Source organism: Drosophila virilis, chromosome 2, assembly GCF_030788295.1.
Source record: "Drosophila virilis strain 15010-1051.87 chromosome 2, Dvir_AGI_RSII-ME, whole genome shotgun sequence".
Classification (NCBI taxonomy): Eukaryota; Metazoa; Arthropoda; class Insecta; order Diptera; family Drosophilidae; genus Drosophila; species Drosophila virilis.
The window spans coordinates 13,429,034-13,450,343 of NC_091544.1; the positions used below are offsets into that span (position 1 = coordinate 13,429,034).

The 21,310-nt window shown below is 41.3% G+C and overlaps 1 protein-coding gene and 2 non-coding genes across 4 annotated transcripts in view; all 3 read left to right on the plus strand.

The window, feature by feature from the left end:
- grn (GATA binding protein grain) overlaps positions 1-7,354 on the plus strand; it is a 41,155-nt gene extending 33,801 nt beyond the window's left edge. Inside the window, exons 6-9 of one of the 2 annotated variants that reach the window (XM_032435734.2) lie at positions 813-956; positions 5,100-5,286; positions 5,355-5,542; positions 5,705-7,354. In XM_032435734.2, coding sequence (XP_032291625.1) covers positions 813-956; positions 5,100-5,286; positions 5,355-5,542; positions 5,705-5,731 — 546 coding nt within the window. In that variant the 3' untranslated portion in view covers positions 5,732-7,354. The remainder of the gene's footprint in view (positions 1-812; positions 957-5,099; positions 5,287-5,354; positions 5,543-5,704) is intronic. The other variant, XM_032435739.2, reaches the window with a different exon arrangement.
- Positions 7,355-14,650: 7,296 nt separating this feature from the next.
- On the plus strand, positions 14,651-14,723 carry TRNAR-ACG (transfer RNA arginine (anticodon ACG)). Its single transcript has one exon. It is a non-coding gene; the product is annotated as a tRNA-Arg (tRNA).
- A 448-nt stretch (positions 14,724-15,171) lies between these two features.
- Positions 15,172-15,245, plus strand: TRNAN-GUU (transfer RNA asparagine (anticodon GUU)). The gene has a single exon. It is a non-coding gene; the product is annotated as a tRNA-Asn (tRNA).
- Positions 15,246-21,310: the final 6,065 nt, after the last annotated feature.

Here is a 21,310-nt window from a genome sequence, read left to right on the forward strand (position 1 = left end):
CACATACCTGTTTATGTGTGTGCGTGTGTGTATGTGTGTATGTGGGTGTGTGTGTGTGTATAGCTGCGTTAGTTTTGGCACCGTTCAATTAGCGTGACCAGCATATTTGTGGGCGTGTGACATAAGCAGAATCAATTTTCATGACTCAGGCTGCTGATGGGCAACAAGAATTGCTCAATGTAATTGAAAACTGCTCCAGAAAAATTCCTCTAAGCCCCACTGTCATGCACTAATTAACACTCCGCAAACCCCAACATATATTTTCTTTGGCATACTTAAAAATACATGTCAATTGAGAACCTGGCAGCTGTCCAGAATGTAGAAAAACAAATCGATTTTGAGACACTTAGCATACCCAAAGACAATAAGAGCAAGATACGTACTAGTTAGTATGCGGATTTTCGTATAGAATAAAATTCTTTATACACCCGCTCAGCATTCCCACCACTATTGAAGAAAAATCTCATGCAGAGACAAGCGCTTCGATATATGAACACTTCTCTAAGCCATATTTAAGACTTCCGAATTTCATACAAATCAGACTATAAGCACCGAAGTTAGAGCAGCTTGGTGCTACTTAGGTTCAGGGCATCACCTAGTCGGGCACTTCCCACAAGAGCACTCTCTTGAAACTCCAATAAAACGTCGGGTTCCTCAACTTATTTTAGTTATTCAATTATTTTGTTAAAGCTCGACTGCTGGCTGATTGCACAATAATAAAAGATGGGAGAAAACGGCGACTGCAGTCAAGCGCATAACCAATCTAACCAAGCTAAACTAATCAAATTCTAATTTTTTCCTTCTTTTTACAGACACTACAGTCGCTGCAGAGCGCGGCCAAGCGGGCGGGCACATCCTGCGCCAATTGCAAGACCACAACCACAACCCTTTGGCGGCGCAATGCCAGCGGCGAGCCTGTGTGCAACGCCTGCGGATTGTACTACAAGCTGCACAATGTAAGTAAAAAGTCAAATAGCTATAGTTAAGTCCTGTATATATATCTATGTGTATGTGTATAGCTGTCTATAAATCAGAGGTTGGCCCAGCGGGCCATCGATTTGTGATTTGCGATCAGTTTGGCTTCGCTTTTAACCCTCGTTAAGCGCTTAAGCGATTTAACGCAACATTTAACAGCCGCTCGGGCCACTCAAGCGTTCTCCAGCGGAAGCAGCGCACGGGAAACACACACAGATTAAAAGTGACAAAAATGAAGTGTACCACACACCCAACGCCCCCTTTTTGTAAGACGCCCCGAGAGGGTGGCAGGTTGCAGCAGCAGCAGGACTAGCAGCAGCAACAGTGGCAGCAGCAACAACCCCGATGATGAATTGTTGATGATTATTTAAAGATGCCCGTCGTGGTTGTTGCTCGTGTTGCTTGTGTTGTTGTTGCTGTTGCTGTTGCAAGATAAGCGTCTGGTGTTTGGCTGTGAAAATGCGATAAGCTTTGATTTTATTATGGCTAACGCGTGCGCCGGCAAACGGCGACGGCAACCGGCGACGAGCGCCCAGAAATTGGCGTAATTTATGTAATAGACTACGGCTCACTGAGTTGACTACCCCTCTGTGCGCCCCCCTTAAAATGCAGCCAATGATATAGACGCTGTCGAGCCATGTGGAAACGAGATTTAATAACATTTTCGCGCCCTGAGGGGCTAGCCGACGTCCCTGTTGTCCCCCACGCTTTAGAGGGTTGTTTTGACCAACTTCTGGCTTATTAAATATTCATTAGCCACGACGGCACATAAACGTTAGCGCTTAGGATATGCGATACCCTGTAAAAATAAACTGGCTAGATAGGGTATTATAGGCGCTTTAGTTTGTGGCTGGCAAAAAGGGCGCCTATAAAAGTAATACTTCTGAGCTAAGAAATTTATCTAAAGGTTGTGCTTTACATTTTATATGATTAAAAACTATATAGAGCGAGTCTCTCAAAACAGAGACAATCTATTGCTGCCTTAAATATAAATATAATTATATTTTAAATAGATTTTATATTCTAAGAGGTGTCGTACTTCTGGGAAGTCATCTTCTGGTTTTTATAGGTATGGTATATTTTCGAGATTTATGAAAGCAATAAGCAGATCTTTGTTTTTAGGTGTAATTCAATAGCATGGCAATTCTTCTGCTATAGTTCTGGCTATGAAAAGTTTATGTTCGTTATGGATTACCTAGGAATCATATAAATATGCTTTAAGAACAGCTAGAACTCTCTAACATATATATTCTAAGCTCATAATATAAGCATATAAGATCTTAGAAAGTTATAAATTTCTATAGAAGCTTTGAAATGGATAACTCTTCTATAACCAGAAATACTCTACTGTTTCAAGTTACTAAAAGGATCCGTAAGAAAAAGTAGAGCTATGATAGAGTATGTAGTCAGTTGTGTCAGTTGCTAGTATCAAACTTATTAAAAATTAGGTAATATTATATAATAAAAAAATTAATATGAATCTGTAGTTACAGGGCATTGCCTAGTCAGACTCGCAACATTAGACACCGCTGCTTTGTTTTTGATTTCTTTCTTGTTTTTATTTTTTCTATTTTTTTATTTTATACTCTTGCTTTTTGTAATGCCCGCCAGTGAGCTTTTAATGAGTTTCAGTGAATGTGGCAAAACTTTGAGAGAAATCACTTGAACTTTTAGCACATTTACATGTCAGTGTGGGCCGCCCAAAATTGATGGGCCACCTGTGTGACCGCAAGCTAATTAATTTTGCGGTGGAGGCCATTTTATTTGTGTGGCAGCTGCAACTGTTGAAACTGCAGTTCGATTTCGATGGCAATCGGCAATTGGCGACGGCGAAATGTGTTAATTGCGCGAAGTCGGAGTGGGGCACATATATATATATATATATATCAAAGCAAGTGCAGCACAAGCCATATACATTGTGCATATATGCTCCATATAAATCTAATCTGATGTGTAGGCATGTTAACACTAAAAGCGGCGGCCGCTTGCAACGTGGCGTATGAGCAATGCGCCAAAAAGGAAAAATATATAGAAATGTGCACGCTTTGGGTGGCGCGCGAGCGTGTATGTGTGCGTGTGAGCGTGCGTGTGTGTGTGTGCGTGTGTGTGTGTTTGCCAGCTAATGGCCTACACACAAACATACACACATGAGCCTGTGCATTCATAGCGGCGAAATTTATTTTGCAAAAATTTTCTTTCAATTGGACAGTGTCCCATCTTGATAAGATGCCAATCAGCGCGCTTTTTGCATTGCTCAGTGTTCAGTGCTATAGTTGTTGTTGTTGTTGTTGTTGTTCGTGTTGTTGTTGCTGCCTAGCTCTAGCAGTTCATTTCAATTCAATTCGTTTGTCATTTGGCCGCCATCGTCGACGTCGTCAGCCTGTGTGGGCCTCTTGGCTGAGCGATCTGGCCATGTGATTGGCACATTTTATGGAAATGTGGACTGCATTTAGTGCAACTCACCCCTCTCACTCTCTCTGCCTCTCTGCGTGATTGTCGTTGCGCGTGTCTTCACGCTGTTCGCTGGAAAAGTGCGCTAATTAAGACCAAAAATCAGACACTTGCCGTCGCCCAAGCACGCGTCCTGTTGCACAGCCTGTTTAACTGTTTATCAGCTCCTGCTGCGCGCTTGCTGTTGAATATCCTGTTGTGTCACAGCTGCAGCTGCAACAGCTAACTGTGGCAGTATTAGAGACATGCGCCTGGCGCCGTCTCAGCCAATTTGCCAAGAACAGGCAACAGCTCTGTGCGACTCGCCCCTTTTGACATGCAGCCCACCCACTTGGCTGCCTTTGGCAGCCTGTCAGATTGCAAGTGAGCTGCAGCGGCGCGTGTTGCCCCCATGTTGCATGCCCCAAACGCAAAACGCTCGCTCGCACGCTCGATTAAGATTTTATGCATAAAAATCAGCGCTGCGCTGCGACTGGAGTTTCTGCTGAATTCCTTAATGAGCTAGGCCTGTGCGCCCCAGCGCATTAACAACTTTATGCTTTGTTTAGTCGCCGCGGCTGCCACTGCTGCTGCGACTGCTGCTGCTGCTGCTGCATATCAATTAAAGCTTTTGAGCAGCTGCTGCTGAGCTGCTAATTGCCACAATTTGCGCTAAACGCTAGGGAGGCGGCGAAGACCAGAGAGACTATCAATTACCGATCGTCCAATTCAGCAACAGCATCCCTCGCCCCTACCCGCCTCCCTAAAGCCATCCCTCTGTGTGCCCACTGTAACTGATACATTTTGCTCTTGTTTGCCGTTGTTTTCGCTGCATTACACAATTCAACCCTCCGCCTCTAAAAATCTTTCGTCAAGCGGCTCACACAAACAATTGCCCGGCAATTTAACAATTTCGGGGCAACAAGCAACAGCAACAACAACAGAAAAAGGGCCACAAACAATGTCGTAATTCACGCCCAGGTAGTCCCGGACTGCACACTCCACTCTCCATTAAGTGCAACTACTGCTTATATATATATATATATATATATATATATATATATATATATATATATACGTTTTTATTTAGAGAAAATGTAACTTTTCTTTGTCGTCAACGCAGCCTCGGCGAATGGGTAACTCAATATTGTAATTGTAGCGCAATGAGGCGCTGTTGTTGCCGCTTAGATGTTCGCAAGTGATAGGAAATTGCATATGAAGCGGCAGGCAGGCAGCCTCAACAATGGACTCATACACACAACAACAAAAAAGCACTAAAGAGAGCGAAAAAAACAGGGTATAAAAAGTAGCTTCGTTTGCCGCTCGCCCCTCTGGCAGCGCGACGTTTGCTATCAGCGCCAACTAATCGCATTCGCAAATGTCGCTTATCTGATCGTGTAGAAATGCTTGTAATACTTCATTTTCACTTCCCGGTTCCCGACTGCTGCTCCTGCTGCTGCTGCCGCACAGTTTTGTGCCGCACAGTGCGTTGCAACAGACAGCGTGTGCAGTTAGCGGCATTTCCGGCCAAAAAGGGCCGCGCCATGAATTTGCATAAATTTGACCCATTTTAGTTGCCGCTGGGCAGCCGCAGCCGCAGCAGCAGACACAGTTTCTTGATTTTTTTTTTGCCGCCTATTTGCAACACACCCACTAAACAGCTGCCTCATTTGTGTTTGTTCCTCTTGTTGCAGGTCAATCGTCCACTTACCATGAAAAAGGAGGGCATACAAACGCGTAATCGCAAACTCAGCTCCAAGTCAAAGAAGAAGAAGGGCCTAGGCGGCGGCTGTCTGCCAATTGGCGGACATCTGGGCATGGGCGATTTCAAGCCGCTTGATCCGTCCAAGGGCTTTGGCAGCGGCTTCTCGGCCTCCATGGGTAAGCAACAATGAGCCAGCGTGTCCAATGCCATGCTAAACATATATCGCCTTTTGTTTCCATTCCAGCGCAACATGGACACCTTTCCAGCGGGCTGCATCCGGCACATGCGCATATGCATGGCAGCTGGTATACCGGCGGCATGGGCGCATTGGGCGCCTCCGGTGGACTCCAGGGTGGCTTCTCCACGGCCGGTTCACTGGGCGGCGGCGTTGTGCCGCACTCTCAGCCCTATCACTTGGGTCTCAGCTCAATGGTGAGTATAAGAGACGAGTTGTATAAGAGCAAGACAGCGAGAGAAAGAGAGAGAGAGATAGAGAGTGAGAGAGAAAAAGAGAGAGAGCGAGAGCGTGGCGCAATGTTTATTAATGACTCCATTTTGGGTGCTTCCCCACTCTTCCCCTCTCTACAATTGCAGGGCACTTGGCGCACTGACTACACGTGATGGAGCGGGAACAATTTGAACAACAACTTGTTCAGCTAGAGCAGCGCCGATTTGTAAACTGACTTGATTTCCAAACAAACACAATGCCAAACTGAGGACTCTCCCTTCGCAGCCACTTGACCAGAGCACAAGCAACAGCAGCAGCAGCAGGAGCAGAAGCAGCGCGTCAGAACCTACAAGCAGGCAGGAGCCACATCCGTAGATCTCCTAGCTTATCTTTGCGGGAAGTGCCGGCGGTGCTGCTGCTCGCTGGTCAAGTGCTGGCTATTCCTAATTGTAAACATTGCGTGCAATTTTTAATTATTTAAGTTTTCGTCGTTGTCGGCCAGCAGCTAAAACAAAGCCCATTAAAATTAATTAAAGGGCCGCACATATTATTTTTATTGCGCTCGTTTGTGTGTGTATGTGTGTGTGTGTGTGTGTGTGTGTGTGTGTGTGTGTGTGTGTGTGTGTGTGTGTGTGTGTGTGTGTGTGTGTGTTAGTGATTGTGTGTATTCATTGTTTTATTTTTCGCTTAATTAATTTAATTTCTTGACGCAATTTCGGCGTATTTAATTGTGCTTTATGAACTGCCATAAAATCAGCAAAAATATATGATATAAACTTATTAAAAAAAATACAAATTAAATATGAGCAAAAGCCCGACAAACGGAATTTCATAAATATTAATATGTATATATGTATATCTATAACTGAAAACAAGAGCAGCAACAACAAGCACACAGAAACTAACGATATATAAGCATTAATATTAACTCAATGCACGTCCAAAAAAAAAAAAAAAATCAAAATAAATAAAAGAAAACACGCATAAAAACTGAAAAACTGTTTTGTATAAAGCAACTGGAAAATCTTTGTCCTATTACGCAATGCAATTGTAAATTGCAAAATACTTTAAACTGTAAATTAGTTAAATTATTAGACATTAAACAAACAGACGTGATAAACAAAAAGAAAAAAGAAACATAAATTTAAACAGTTTAATAAATGTAAAATTAACTTTTAACAACACATACTTAACCTAATAGCAAGACAAAGAGAAGGAAGAAAAAACAAAATGAAGTCAAATGGTAGGACAGTGTATGTATTATAAAGCATACATACACATATACATATACACACAAGCCCATACTATATATGTACATATAAATGTTCAATGTTTATGGCTAAGTCTTAAAAATAAACATAATATACATTTAAATCAATTCAATGTTAAAGGCAATTTGTAAAATATGAGGAAAAAAAACGATAAACAAAGAAAACAAAAAAAAAACATTTGTTAGCAATTTTTGTATAATTTTAGCAAAAACAAAACAAAAGTATTTATAAAACTTTAACTAACCGCTTAAGTTCTGTGTACATATACTACAAATTTAGTGTTAAACTTAATTTATGTGCGTGTGAGGTAAAAAAAAAAAACAAAAACAAAAGCAAAATGGAAAAAAAGAATATGTAATATGTATATGTATACTTACTTCTAGAGCTACAGATATATATGTTGTAAGCATATGCGATAAATGTATTGTAATTGGCCATATTGATAGTTGAATATATAAAAAAAAACATACGTTTATTTAAATTTAAAGGCAATCACCAGAAAAGATATACAAAAATCAGAAAAAAATATATAAAAATACAAAAAAAAAAAAAAATAAAAACAAAAAACTACAAACAAAAACAAGCAAACAACAAAAAATAAATAAAATAATTTATGAAAAAAAGCGAGTTGGCTCTAATTGTGTTAGTGAAACTGTAGAACGGTAACTGACGGCAAAGATTGATTAATTGCGGCCAGATGATTGGACACAAATCGAAATCGAAATCAGCCGAGGCGCACAATTGTGCAGACAGACAATTGTGTGGAAGCAATGTATTTATAATGCCCATTTATGCTTATGAATTGCTCTTTAAATTTCGATGCGTCTTCAATACAAAACGTGCGCCGTCTTTGCCGTCTTGGCCGTCTCTGCCGCCGCCGAGGTGTTGGCCAACGCCGAAGTTCTAACGTCTTTTGGCCCAGTTGGTTATTTGTTATGCGGCATTTGTTGTATATTGAACGCATGAGTTATGAGCTGAAGACGCAGTTGCTTGTATTGAGGCGTGAAATGGCATGTTAATTTATTGGTACGACAACGGCAACTCCAGCCAACAGACAGCGCAGGCACAGTAAAAACATACACAAGCATTAGCCGCCAAAGTTCGTTGCCTAAGTCTTTTGTTTTACGAGTGCGCCGGCTGGTCATAAAGCGCACATCAACTGCAAATAAGCCCAGGTATGCAAAGTACCTTCACTCAGTTTATGAGTAGTTAAAAACTAGACTGCCCCCTGGTTTTATGGGCATGGCGCTAATTAATGGCCAACGCGTGTCTGTTGGCCATAAAGTCGGCATCCAGCTAAGCGAATTTGTATGTGCTTAAAGCCACATATCAATGCGCATTGGCTAATTTCATTAATTGTCAACGGGCATCCGCTTCCGTTGCACCTTGTGCCAATTTTGTTTTTGTTTTTTTTTTTTTTTGGTTTTTGCATTCACACGCAAGGCTCATCAAGAATCTATTTAATGAAATAATAACAATATATACAAATACCTAGCCTATCACGGCGAGTGCATCTTTTGGGCAGTGTAATTGAGCCGACAATTAAATGCACGTTAAACGCAGCCAAGCACAGCAACAACAACAATCTCTTATATAGACGCCATATTGTGCAGATCTATGTCAGAGAAATTGCACAGCATCACATGAGCGTGAGTCCCGTTTGGGAGGTCCTTCATTTGTCTAATTGCATTCAAGTTTGCATGTGTCAATGTTTCTACCTGACCACGCCCATAATTGTTATATAATTACATTGTTATTCGGTACCTTTTTTTGGGGGGGTGTGCGCAATTAACTTGTAATAATCACAAATAAAACTATGACATTAGTTGAACTGTTCTCTATCAGTTATGGACAGTCGCAGAACTTGAACGCAGCGATCAATGCATTACAAATGACTGGCCATATATAAATCAGTTAATCAGCATCTGCGATAAACGCTGGTGGGCCGCATATTCATATGTGCTGTGCCTGGGAAAGCTACGTGCCACATGCAGCTGACCATAACCAAAATATAAACCAGCCCAAAATACAATATGGCAGCATAAATCAATGGCTAGCTGAACAAAGTAGCAGCAGCGGCAGTCACAAATATTTGGGCATGCATTAGCTAATTAGTGTTTAGGCCAGGTCGAACGCACAGGAATAGAACAAACGTAGGGCCTTTATGATTATCCAATAGATAGCTGGGAACATGTGGTAGCAGTTGAATTGTTTATGCTCGGTATGTGACTAACGACATATCATATTTGTTGCTGCTAGCTCTTATAGTATCTGTGATCGGGGCGTTTCTATAGCTAATAAGCTGAACAGCTTATGCTAATCAACAAACGCAGTCCTCTTTCTGACAACTATATCAATATAACTGACTAGAATGGAATATATATTAGAAATAACGCAAGCAACCTTCAGTAACTTCTTTTAAAAATGATCTTTAGATAAATGATAGAAAGAAGAACAAATAGTAAAGTTTTACGAAAGGTTTTTTGACTTGTTAACTATACATATAAAAAGTGCCTAGGTAATTGTTTTTATAGATACACTTAAACATTCCATTAAACAAAAATTGCAGTTAAGAAGGCTGCGCTTTTTATTACATACCAATTTTAACACTTTCTGAACTATAAAAAAAGTACGATTTCAAAATTCGAATTATTAACTTATCCTTTTTTTTTTTATTTTGCCATAAAGGAGTATTGACAATTTCACCTCAAAGATGAACAAAAAGAATTTAAGCATGTTGGTTCTTATGCTTTAATATCTCGTCCCAGTATCCGACACTTTGGCTAGAAAATTGAGGCTTTGTAGAGGAAAGTTTAATATTTCTTCATAGAGTTGCAATATTTGCCCATTTCAACAACGGCTATTAAAACTATTCGAAAAAGAGGCTTATACAAGAGATATTTAACCTTTAGAGAGATGCGCCTCCCAAGGGTACATCTCTATAACCTAACAACTAGGCGCATTATTTAAGTGCTTGAGATTATCAGGTTTTAAATTAATACCCCTCCATTTAAATACTTTATAAGCAACACAGCATTGTAACTATACTCTACTTTAATTAATGTCCAATCAGCATCGCACGGCTATATCATATATATATGTATATATATATATGTATTTACGAAGAATAACTCAAAAAATTAGTTTTTGCACAGAAAAATATATATTTCTTTTATTTCTTCTCAAAATATTATCACCCAAATTCAGAGATTTTCAGATTTTTAGCTCTACTCGCATAGGCCAAGCCTTGCTCTTAGTCAGGTGTATGTCTTCAAAGGATTTGCGATACGCCGAAGTTAGACAGTCTTTCTCGTATTCATCTTTTAAAAATAAATGAACTTGGTATCCGTAAATTTACAGCAGGCATAACATATGTCAATGACAGTTGGCTGTTAGAGATCTAGACTTTTCGTAGATCTTTCTTCAGGCAACTATATGAAATTTGATATCATAAATCTATCTATATCAAATATATAGTTTTGAATATTGTGCTACTTTTCTCTTAGAATACTGAGTAATTTTTCTTCATTCCAGCTTTTATGTAATTTTCGACAAGAGATAGAATTCAAATAAGCCCGTTCAACTGGTTAAGGCACTTGGTGCGTCATATAATAAGGGATTATATATATGTATATGTATAGGTATATATATTCATATATATAGTTGCAAACAAAAGCAGCGATGGCAACAATTATTTGGTCATGCATTAACTAATTAGTGGCAGTGGCAACAGCGTTCCGATAACATTGGGCCTTTGCCTCCTACCGTCTGCCTCTGCCTCTGCCTGCCACCTCGCCTGCTACTGTCTGCTCCTCTGCCGTTGGTGCTGCTGCTGTTGCTCTTCCTCTTGTCCCTGCCATTGCCATGGTTTGTGCGCTCGTGCGTTTGGGCTGCAGGTTTATCTGATTGAAAATGTATGGCCAACAATGGCGACACACAGCAAACGGCCACGCACACCAACACACACACACACACACACACACAAGTATAGAAGCACACACATACAGTTACAGGCAAACAAACAAAATGCTTCTTTAGATGATTAACTATGATAGGACACTGTAGCCATTGGTCCAAAAGAATATCGATACATTTGTTAGATTTAAATGGATTTTAATATAGCACAGTTCAACACCGACGCCTCGCCTGGAAACCAATTTAATTAGCCAGTGTCCATGTTGCGTTATTATCTGCAAAGCCATTACATAATGTACCATACAAATATATGTGGTATATAGTATATATAGCATGTGCATGACTATTTATCAGACTTGCATCAGAGCCAAAGCTCATCAATGCAGTTGCCCAGGCAGCTGTTAAATGTAATTGCTTTTCTATGAGTGTGCAGTAGAGTGTGTGCGTGTGTGTGTACGTGTGTATATGTGTGCTGCTTGTCTATTCATTAATTTTACAATGACAGCCACAATTTCAATTAAAATTCAGCTTAAACACATGCACACACACACATACACACACACACACACTCAAACGAAAATTGGGCTTTTGTAGGCAGCGATTGGACACAGGCGATAGGGCAACGGCAGCAACAGCAACAACAACAGCAACAACAGCAGCAACAACAACCAGCAACTACCGCAGCTCCTCTTTCTAATTAGAATTATCCTAATGAAATTAAATTGTGTGTGCGTTATTAATTATTTAAATTGCATTAGCATTTGGCTTATAGCCGAGCATATTGCAGTCGGCAATTAGCAATTGCAATTGCAATTTGCAATTTGTGCTCTCTCATAATTTGTTTTAGATTCCGATTAACTGAACTGAACAAACTGGCGCCATAAACAATTTCATTTCTCAGCTAATTTGATTAAATTAAGGCCCAATGCCAATTGACCGTTTTAATGTGACAGCCTGTTCCCATGTTGCGCGCACCACAAAACCTAAAACTCTGGCTCTCTGTGGTCTCAGTTGCCCATATCAAATGGTTAATGGCAACGGCCATGTCAATTCGTGGCATATTAAATACGAAAATTGGCATTGGCAATTGCACAGATATTAGTTTCGTTGTCCAGTTGTCCGCTGTCCCTGGGCCATTGCCTTGTAGGCCTAAGCAGACCATCAGCTTGTTGCTGGGAGTATGCCTATCTCAGAGTGCGATCAATTTGTCGCTTGATTGTGTGCGTTTTTGCATGGGCCAGCAGCATGCTGTATGCAGCATGCAGCCAGCAGCATGCAGCATGCAATGAGAGACACAGTGTGTGCGAGTCTTTAGCTGGAGCCTGCAGCTGTTGACAACGCATTGGCCATATTTGTGTATTATTGTTATAAGGCCGCCAGCAAATATGACAAAGGCACATAAATTCGGTAGCGCCCAAAAGCCAGTTTTTACTGTACCGTCGCACGCCTGCAAGCCTGCAAACCTGCAAACCTGACGCACATAAATAAGCAACAGACACAGCAGCAGCAGAGGCAGCAGCAACAAGACAAAACTCAAATGTGTTGCCCGTGTGTCTGGCAGTTTGACTGTGTCGTCATTGCTAAGAGCAGCAGCAGCAGCAGCAGCAACAAAACAAACGGCAACAACATGGCTAAAGTGTCAAATTTCACGCAACATGATGCGCTAAATGTTGCCAGCAACTGTGCAACAACAATTGTTGTTGCTGCCAACTCGCATGGCCAGAATCCTTCTTGTTCAGCAGTTGCATGTTTATTGTAAATATTATGAAATGTTGAGACCTGCGATTGCTGCTGCTCCTGCTGCTGCTGCTGGTGCTGCTGCTGCTGCTCGACTGGGCAATTTATTGATGCAACACGATAAACGCGCCACAAGCATGCAGCTCGTATCCCCAAGAGCCAGCCCTGCCCTGCCGCAGGCATAAATAACATTTTCTCAGAAATTAAGCCAAACGAATTATTGTTTTCGACAACATTTCTGTTGTAATTACCTGGGCCAGGTGATAAGCGTGCAACACCTTTGGCAAGTGTAAAACAGTGAGATGATTAGATGCAGATATCAGCAGCCGCAGCAGCAGCAACAACGGCAACTTTCGTCATCATTAGGAGCAGCAGCCGCAGCAACAACAATATCATCGATTACATTTGACAGGCGATAAGTGGCCTGGTCTCGAGCTGCTCATGTGAAACAATAGCGCATAGTTCTTTATATATGTATATATTGTTTTTTAGTTTAGCTTTTCAGACCGGTGGACAACATTAACCTGTTAACCCAAACTGACGGCGACCAAGTCCCCAAGCAACAGCGCGCGGCGACTGGTGTCGCCTACTTTTTGGTGCCAAGACTCGGGTACACGCTGGTTGGTTGGCTTAGAGTCCGTTCGCTTTTAGCTACCCTCCACCCCCCTCAGCCCGTTTGCTGGTGCAGTGCAGCATGAATAATGCGCGCCCACAGCTCAATAAATTTTCACTCCTTTCGCCACAGATCGAGTCAATGTGGCAGCTCGAGTCTCTGGGGCAACTCAACATTGAAAAAAAAAAAACAAAAAATTCACACATCTTGTGCAGGTCTCTGGCTGTGTCAGCACTCGACGCCACAGCAGGGAGGAGCTCAGCTCGGCGCGGTTCGGCTCAGCTCGGCTGGGATGATTCATTTGAGCAGCAGCCGCACCAAAAAACCATTTAAAGGAATTCTCCCAAAGTTAGAAGCCAGACACGACCAGGACCCGGACTCTACATGGCAACAGAAAACGGAGAGTCACAAACACCGAAACATTAAGGAAGGCCTCGCAGACTGCTTGGGGTCTCTGGTTGTCCAGCCGTCGCAGCACCCCGCCAGCGCAGGGCCCCACTTTGCCAGTTGCCAGTTGCAGTTGCAGTTGCGCGATTTCATTTCCTCTTCGCATGATTTCGCTGCGCCTGCGCGCTGTGTGCGCCCACAATTGTCGAGAGATTAGAGTTGCTGTAATTCCACTGCTCCAACGACGACGACGACGACGACGAGTTGGCCATGCCGATTGGACTCTCTGCCAGCAGCAGTAGTGGCAACTGCGACCGCCACCACGACAAAGATGATGACGATGCGGTTGATTTCGAGCTTATCACGTTCACAGGAGACTGCCAGACGCTGCCAACGTTTACACGAAATGGCCAAATCTCAAGATCGTGAAAAACGAATAGTATTTATTTTAAAATTTTTAATTATGAAGTTTTCTTGTCTGGTAATTGGTAATTGAAAATAAATAAAAATAAAACAAGCATCGTGGCATCATTTGAATTTATGAAAAAAATGTTAGCAGATGAAAATATTTTACATAATATGAGTTTTTGTTTAAAAAACTAAGTTGACATCAGAACCATTTTTAAAGAAGAAGCTATAGAAGCTTTAGAAACTGAAAACCATTGACAACAGAGAACAATTGGCATTAAATTTATGAAGATAAATGTGAACAATATATATTAAGGAAAACTAACTATATAACATACCTCGTAAAGAACAAAATTAGCAAAATTGATATTAGTTTGCATTAACTAATATGATACAAACTAGTGAGAACAGTGTGCATAAACAAGCATAATACTTATAAGGAAAGCTACGAACACTTATCGTAAAGAACAAGTTTAACAAAACTGAGAACACCTATCATGCACGACACATGATACAGAAAACTGAAAACAGCTAGCTCTGAGCAACGTCGTAAAGAAAACTGAGTGTGAACCGGAATATGACAATAATTCAAAGTTTTTTTTAACTCAATAAGATATGAAAATTATATGTAAATAAGTTCGTTAGCACGCAAGCCACAAACAAAAATTATCATAAACACATAAGCATTTCAGTATATTTATAGAACTATCAATTTGCTTGCAAATATACATCGACAGCAATAAAGAGCAACATTGCCAAGCGGTCCTGTGGCGCAATGGATAACGCGTCTGACTACGGATCAGAAGATTCCAGGTTCGACTCCTGGCAGGATCGAGATTTGTAAAATTTACTTTTATTTTTTATAAATATATATAATTGCTGTCACAACCAAACGACTTAGTGTTTGTTTATTTCCTTCGTATAATATATATATATATATATTAGTATACGGCGTGGGCATGAGATAAATATGATATTGAGTTTGGTAGCGATCATTATTATATTGTAAGTATAATTTATATAGTTTAATATTGCATACCGCTAAGAATTGCATTATTAAAAACATTTCAGTGCCAATACTTTTTGCTATTAGTTACTTTGTATTTAATTTATTTTCTGACAGATAAGGCTGAAAACGTTAACGTTAAAGATTTTCTTACGATAAGAAACAGATAAGGGAAATATTTAGTAAATATCAAAAAGAATTTATAATTCGTTATTCTTTAAGCATTTATATTTAGTATTCGTGTAAAGTTTATAATTTGCCCTCTGGACATTAACTGCCTCCGTGGCGCAATCGGTTAGCGCGTTCGGCTGTTAACCGAAAGGTTGGTGGTTCGAGTCCACCCGGGGGCGAGTTAACTTTTTATTTTTTTTTATTTAACAGTTTCTCATTAATGTTATCAGTAAATTAATTTATTATTGAGACCTCAATATTTACCATATAAATAGTTAATTCTTATTTAGTAACATCGTGTAAACCTGAACAAGCTTTTGGCAACCATCTGTGGTGTCTGTGTGTCTATGTCTAACAATGGCCACCACAATGGCAGCGGGGCAACCTCGACTGGCAGCGCGAGTGCGCTCTGGAGCTTCAGCTTCGCTTAGTTACTTAGTTGGGTGCCCCATCTGGCAATGGCAGCTCGGGGGATCGACACACTACCGTGCCCCCCATGCACCTCTCTGCTGTTGCATTGCATAAGAGAAATATTTGTGCAATTTGATTTCGCAGAATTGCGAATTCGTTGGAATGAATTCCCGCTGCCCCCCCCCCCCCCCCTCCGCCGGTCATACCACGTCACGCCCCTTAGCCCGCCTTTAGCCTAACCATGCGGCTTATGCGCATTATGATTATGATGATACCAGCTGCTATGTTGTTGTTCCTGTTGTTGTTGGCGTTGTCTGTGTGTTGTTTTCGCCTTGTTTGCTGGTTTGTTAGCCGCTCGCTGCGATTATTGTTGAAATTCTATGCAGTCGCGCTCAAGTCATGACCACAGCGGCGGGCAATAGAAAACTGAGGGAAATTCTGCGGAAAACTTTTGCGGCGTGCGCGCGCCGAAACGACCGTGTGCCTTGGACTCCAGTCTTTCGAGCCACCAGAGATCAACATGGCCAGATTGTGTTTGCAATCATTACAGCCCGGCGATGATTGCCAACGACCACGACTGGCCCACTGTGGATCAACGCCGTTTGCGTGGTCTGTCGTGGTGGGTGCCGATTTGTATTTGATTGGGTGGCATACAATTTGTACAAAATGCGCCTCTCCCACCTCTCCATTTGCAGCTTGTGTTGTTGTGTACAATTTAAATGTAATATGCCGACGCTAAAAAGTCATTAGCAAATGCGAAAGGCAACATTTAAAATTACATTATGACACATAAATTTTTGGAGGGCATACATTTTACACCCTCGTAACAAGAAGAATAAAGAAGAGAACATAAAAAATGTCTGCTGTAATTTAAATGCAAGTGTAGGACACTCAAGGTCTGCGCGACAATTTAGACCAAATGGTAACCCAAAGCCAATACACGCTCCGCTCGCCTGACAGGGGCACACACACAGACACACACACACACACGAAATGAAATGGAAAACGTGTACACAGACAGAACCGAACCCAAAACTGACCAGGGCCGAGCCGTAGCCGTAGGAGTCGGAGCTGGTGCCAAGCGGGCCTGGCCTGGGCCAGCGGCCAGCAAAATGAGGCGCTTATCTAAATCTTCATAGTTGGCTAAACGCGGCCTTTTGCGCCTCCGCTAGGCTGTTTGTAACTCCTGGCCCTGGGCCTCGCTGGCTCTTTCATTTTTCAGTTCGTTTTTAATTGCAGCCGAAACGTGAGCGAAATGTAACCAAAAATGCAATTGCCTGCCCAGTTGGTTTTTGGTCATTCGTGCAGCAGCATTCCTGTGCCTTGGCCCCTCCTTCTGCTTCCTTAACCCCAGACGAGCGCGTGAACAAACCTAGCAGGTCTTGTCATCGGAACATGTAATTATGCCACTTTGTGTCAGCTTTGGTCCCAAACTCATTTACAATATGCGTACAGCAGCAGCAACATGTTGCCAGCAGCAAATGTTGCTGGCTCAGAATGTTGCCAGGCTTTTATGCTCTGGGTGTGTGTGTGTGTGAGTGAGTGTGTGTTTGTGCATAATTGTCGCCTCACGTGCGACTGCCGCATTTGAGCGCCCAAAATGCTGTCATTCTCAATGCACAACATGACAATTAAATGGGCGACTGAACCCTGGCGACATGCAACAGCAGAAATCTGCCAATTGCAACTTGCCAGTTGCTAGTTGCAAGTTGCTGTTGCCGCGGCCCATTCTTGACAATGGCCTTAATTAGGGCAGTTATGAGCCATAAAAACAACAAAACAAAAAAAAACCTTTGCTTAGGCTAGGCTCTCTCTGCATGCGTTCTGTCTCTCACGCGATATGCATCTGCCTGCACCAAAGTCTGAATTCTAACTAAGCTCCAACCAGTTTGATGGGCCTCTAGAAAAATACCACATTTGCTGCGTAATTCTCAAAAATTGCCAACTCAATTACATGGCTGAATGCACAGAAAATTGCCAAATCAAGAAAATAGCTGAAGAAAATAAATAGCCAATGGCAAACGCATAAATCCAGAGGCAAATTGTGAACCAAGCCACCAGTGCTGCCCACTCTAGCTGAAGCCAGTGTTAGAAATAGCTAGAAATAGCTAAGCTATATTGGCAAGAGTCGGCTATGTAATGTAGTGTTATAAGTATGTTGAGTCACAAAGGATAAGCAGCTTGCTTCTTTTTTTCTTTTTTCTTTATTTCTTTTTTTCTTTCCTTTTGAAACAGTTGAAAACGCAAACTTAATAGTTTGCCCAATGCATCCAGATTTGTTTTATCCACCTTATTATTGCCTCGCCTCAATTTAGCGTTTAACTAAATGATTTTGAAAGCATCGAGAATCGCAGGCAGCTGCAGCTTCTCAGCTGAGAAACTCTGAAAGCAGCCATAAAATATCTAAATTTGGCAACACTGCAGCCAACAACAGATCCACCAGCCATGTGGGTGGTGCACTGAGTGTGTGTCCAACTGTCCCTTTTGCTAAGCTATCCGGCTGTCCAAGCTATCCAGCTGCGAGTGTCCAGCTTTCAGTTTGGCGATAAACAAACATAAAACTTGACGTCCGTCGTTGTTGTCGCACAGTTCAACTGGCACAATTCTTATTTATTTAGCTATACTGTGCCGATATGCCCCAAAACCGTCCCCCCCCCCCCTCCCTTCCTACACACACACACACCCCTCAAGCCCACTCAAGACAACGCCGTAACGCAATTGAAAAGTAAATGTAGCTAAGCTTTATTTAGCTTTTCCGCTGGCTGCATATACCCAGCATCGGCCATCAAGTGGCAAAAATTGTGTTTTATTGACCGGGATTAGTGCACAAATATGGAGAAGGGGCCCGAACCCTTTGGGTCAGCTTTTGGGCAGCTGCGATAAAGGACAACGGTTGACGGTCAAAGGGTTGACCGGTTTTTTTCTTTATTTGCCCTGTAGCAATTTATTTACACGTGCGTTGGCTCTGGCCAGGATTTGCCTGCATTTGATTCGATTTGATGCGATTTTTTACGGCACCTCGTAAACTCATATGAACGTATTCGAAATCAATTTCGGGAATGCGCCAAGCTTCAGCTCTAAGCCAGGCTAAGCTGTAAGCTGCAATTAAGGCAGCAGATTTATGCGGCCCCACCTTGTAACAGCACGCAGCTATCTGAGCCAGGCAGCCAAGTGATCGGGCATGAGGGCGGCGGGAGAGAGGGAGTGTGATTGGAACAGAGCTCATATCTTGTGGTCACTTGGCACATAATGCTCAACAATTAATACAACATTTAGATGCCAATCGGTAACTGGAAATTAATTAAAATAATGTGCGCGCTTTTAAAAGTGTCTGGTATAAATTGTAAATGGGGTATATTGGGGTGTATAATGTTTTTGCGCAAATGTATGTAACAGGCAGAAGGAGGCAAGCCCGACTCCATTTGCTCATAGCTAAGAAAGACGACGATTGCCTACCCTATAGAATATTTCAGATGAAGAATGTTTCAGTTTTCGATTCTTTCTCTTTATATCTCTCAAAACTTTAAATATAGAGCCTTGCGCTTAGTTGTGTACACACGTTCATATGATATATTCAATATATATTTATTACTTAAACATCGAAGTTAATCAAGAATGTATTTTTCAAACAAGCTGTAGGGCAAAAGCAGTTCAGAGTATCTCACAGTCAGGTACTCCCCATTTTTTTTTCCTCGTCTCTTATTTCAGTTTTTTTTTTTTGTGGATTTTCGCACGCAAAGCGGATCAATTGCCCAAAAGATCAATTGGCAATTGACAAATAACAAATAAGAAACCAACAATTGCAACTGGCAATTGCAACCACTTGAAAGCCGCTCAGCCCATTAGCCAATCAGGCGTTAAATCGCTGTACAAATCAAAGCGAGCCACAATTCCGGAATCCCATTGCTCTACATAATGCCCGCTCAGTCTACCCTCCCTACCGCCCGGCCAGAAACTGTTGCGGTTTTCGCTGTCAGTCAAGCGCATAACGAGAAATTCATTAATCCGCTAGGCGCAGCAGGGCTTAGGATCAAATCGGGACACAGTCAACATTCCCAAGCGGGTTTCCTTTTCGACAGGGTTCATTGGCAGCGGACATTTAATTATACTTGTGTGTTTGTTTCACTCTCTCTCTCTGTGTGTGCGTGTGTGTGTGTGTGTGTGTGTGTGAGTGTGTGGTACGTGGTATGGATGCGCTGCATTTGGATGCACCTTGCACCTTTTTTGGCGGCTTCTTGGCCGCTTGTGGCACGCGCTGCATTTTTATTGCTTCATCAGCATCGCTTGCGTAACGGCCGCAGGGGCAACACTCGGGCCAGCCCGGGCAGGTGCAATTCCGTGCGAGCCAAATTGGAACTGAAATTTGTAATTCATGTTTCCGCAGCGTGCCACCAAATAACAGCAACAGCAACAACAAAAACAAATGCAAGAAGCCGCAACTAAGTCAAAATAATAAAAGGGAAAGCTAGCATAACTGAAACGAATTTCATACACACTAACCAAACTATTTTAGTTTAATCCAGCAATTATAGGCAGCACAAATCGCTTAGAGATGTTAAGTTTTGCATTCTTTAATAATATTTGCAAATGTATCTTTTAATTTACTGAATTTCGAACAACTTTAAGTTAAGACATTTTAGAGACGTCTCCGATTTCTATTTTAAGATATTACGTATTCTTTATTATAATTTTTAAAAAATGTATGTCATTTTATTGGGCGAAATATCCATCTCCCGACTGACAAAAAATCCGCTTAATAAAAATGGGCAAGTTCTTAAATTGGCCAAAACTCAAACGACTCGAATAAATAAAACCAGTTTAGTTAGACCTTAAACTCGAAATATTTAATTAATTTAAACAAAAGTTTTTTAAATTTAGTCATAATATTTTGCTTTTCACTTTCTTTCAATTTTAGAAAGACTCAAAAATCATGTTAAAAAAGACCAAATTCTATACTCTACATTCTAAGTTTTAATCATGCAACATATCGAAATGGAATCGATTTTTATCATTGATTCCGTTTTAATTATGGTGTGCACCTAATTTACGAAAATTTTAAAAATATTTATTATAAATTATATACCTCAGTAGAGGATATTATAATGTCATAATGTCCGTCTGTCGATTTCTATGTGAACAAGTTTCTCAGTCTCAAAGCTATCCTCTAGGCACTTTATATAGGTCAGCCTTCTTTGCACGTACGCATAACGGAACTGGCCAGATCGGACTACTATATTATATAGCTACCATCAATCGAAAAGTAGGTGCTTGTATGTGACCAAGATACTGCAAGGGTATTAAATCTTCGTACTGAAGAAATCTTTAATTCTTGTTTTTCTACATTTTGACCAAGGTTAGAGCATCAGCGTTTACAAAAATGTTCGTTATTAATGTACATCAATTTTAATTTGTGGCATCATGAGTTGATTTTTTGACGGTCAAAAATTATGCCAAGAAATGAAGAAAATATGACTTGTACATCTGCCACATCCGCAATAGAGACGGGCCCTGCTTATTAAAACTAAAGCGAAACAATCGAGTTCTCTTTGGATCTATTAGGAATTTTCCTATAAGATTTCTTTCTGAAAACCGAACCGCTTTCAGAAAGTAACATTATTTTGCTACAGTTTCTTGCTCAATTAGAACTCAATTAGAACATGTATTGCAATATAATTGTGAATATTGTTGTAGCTTTTAACAAGCCCTATTCCTATTCCCGAAATGGACAGATAAGCGTGAGTGTGCCTAATGTAAGGGTATTGAAAAGTGTTTTCACACCATTTACCGGACAGGATTTGCAATCTGTTTGCGGCAAGTGCAGGTAAACAGATGC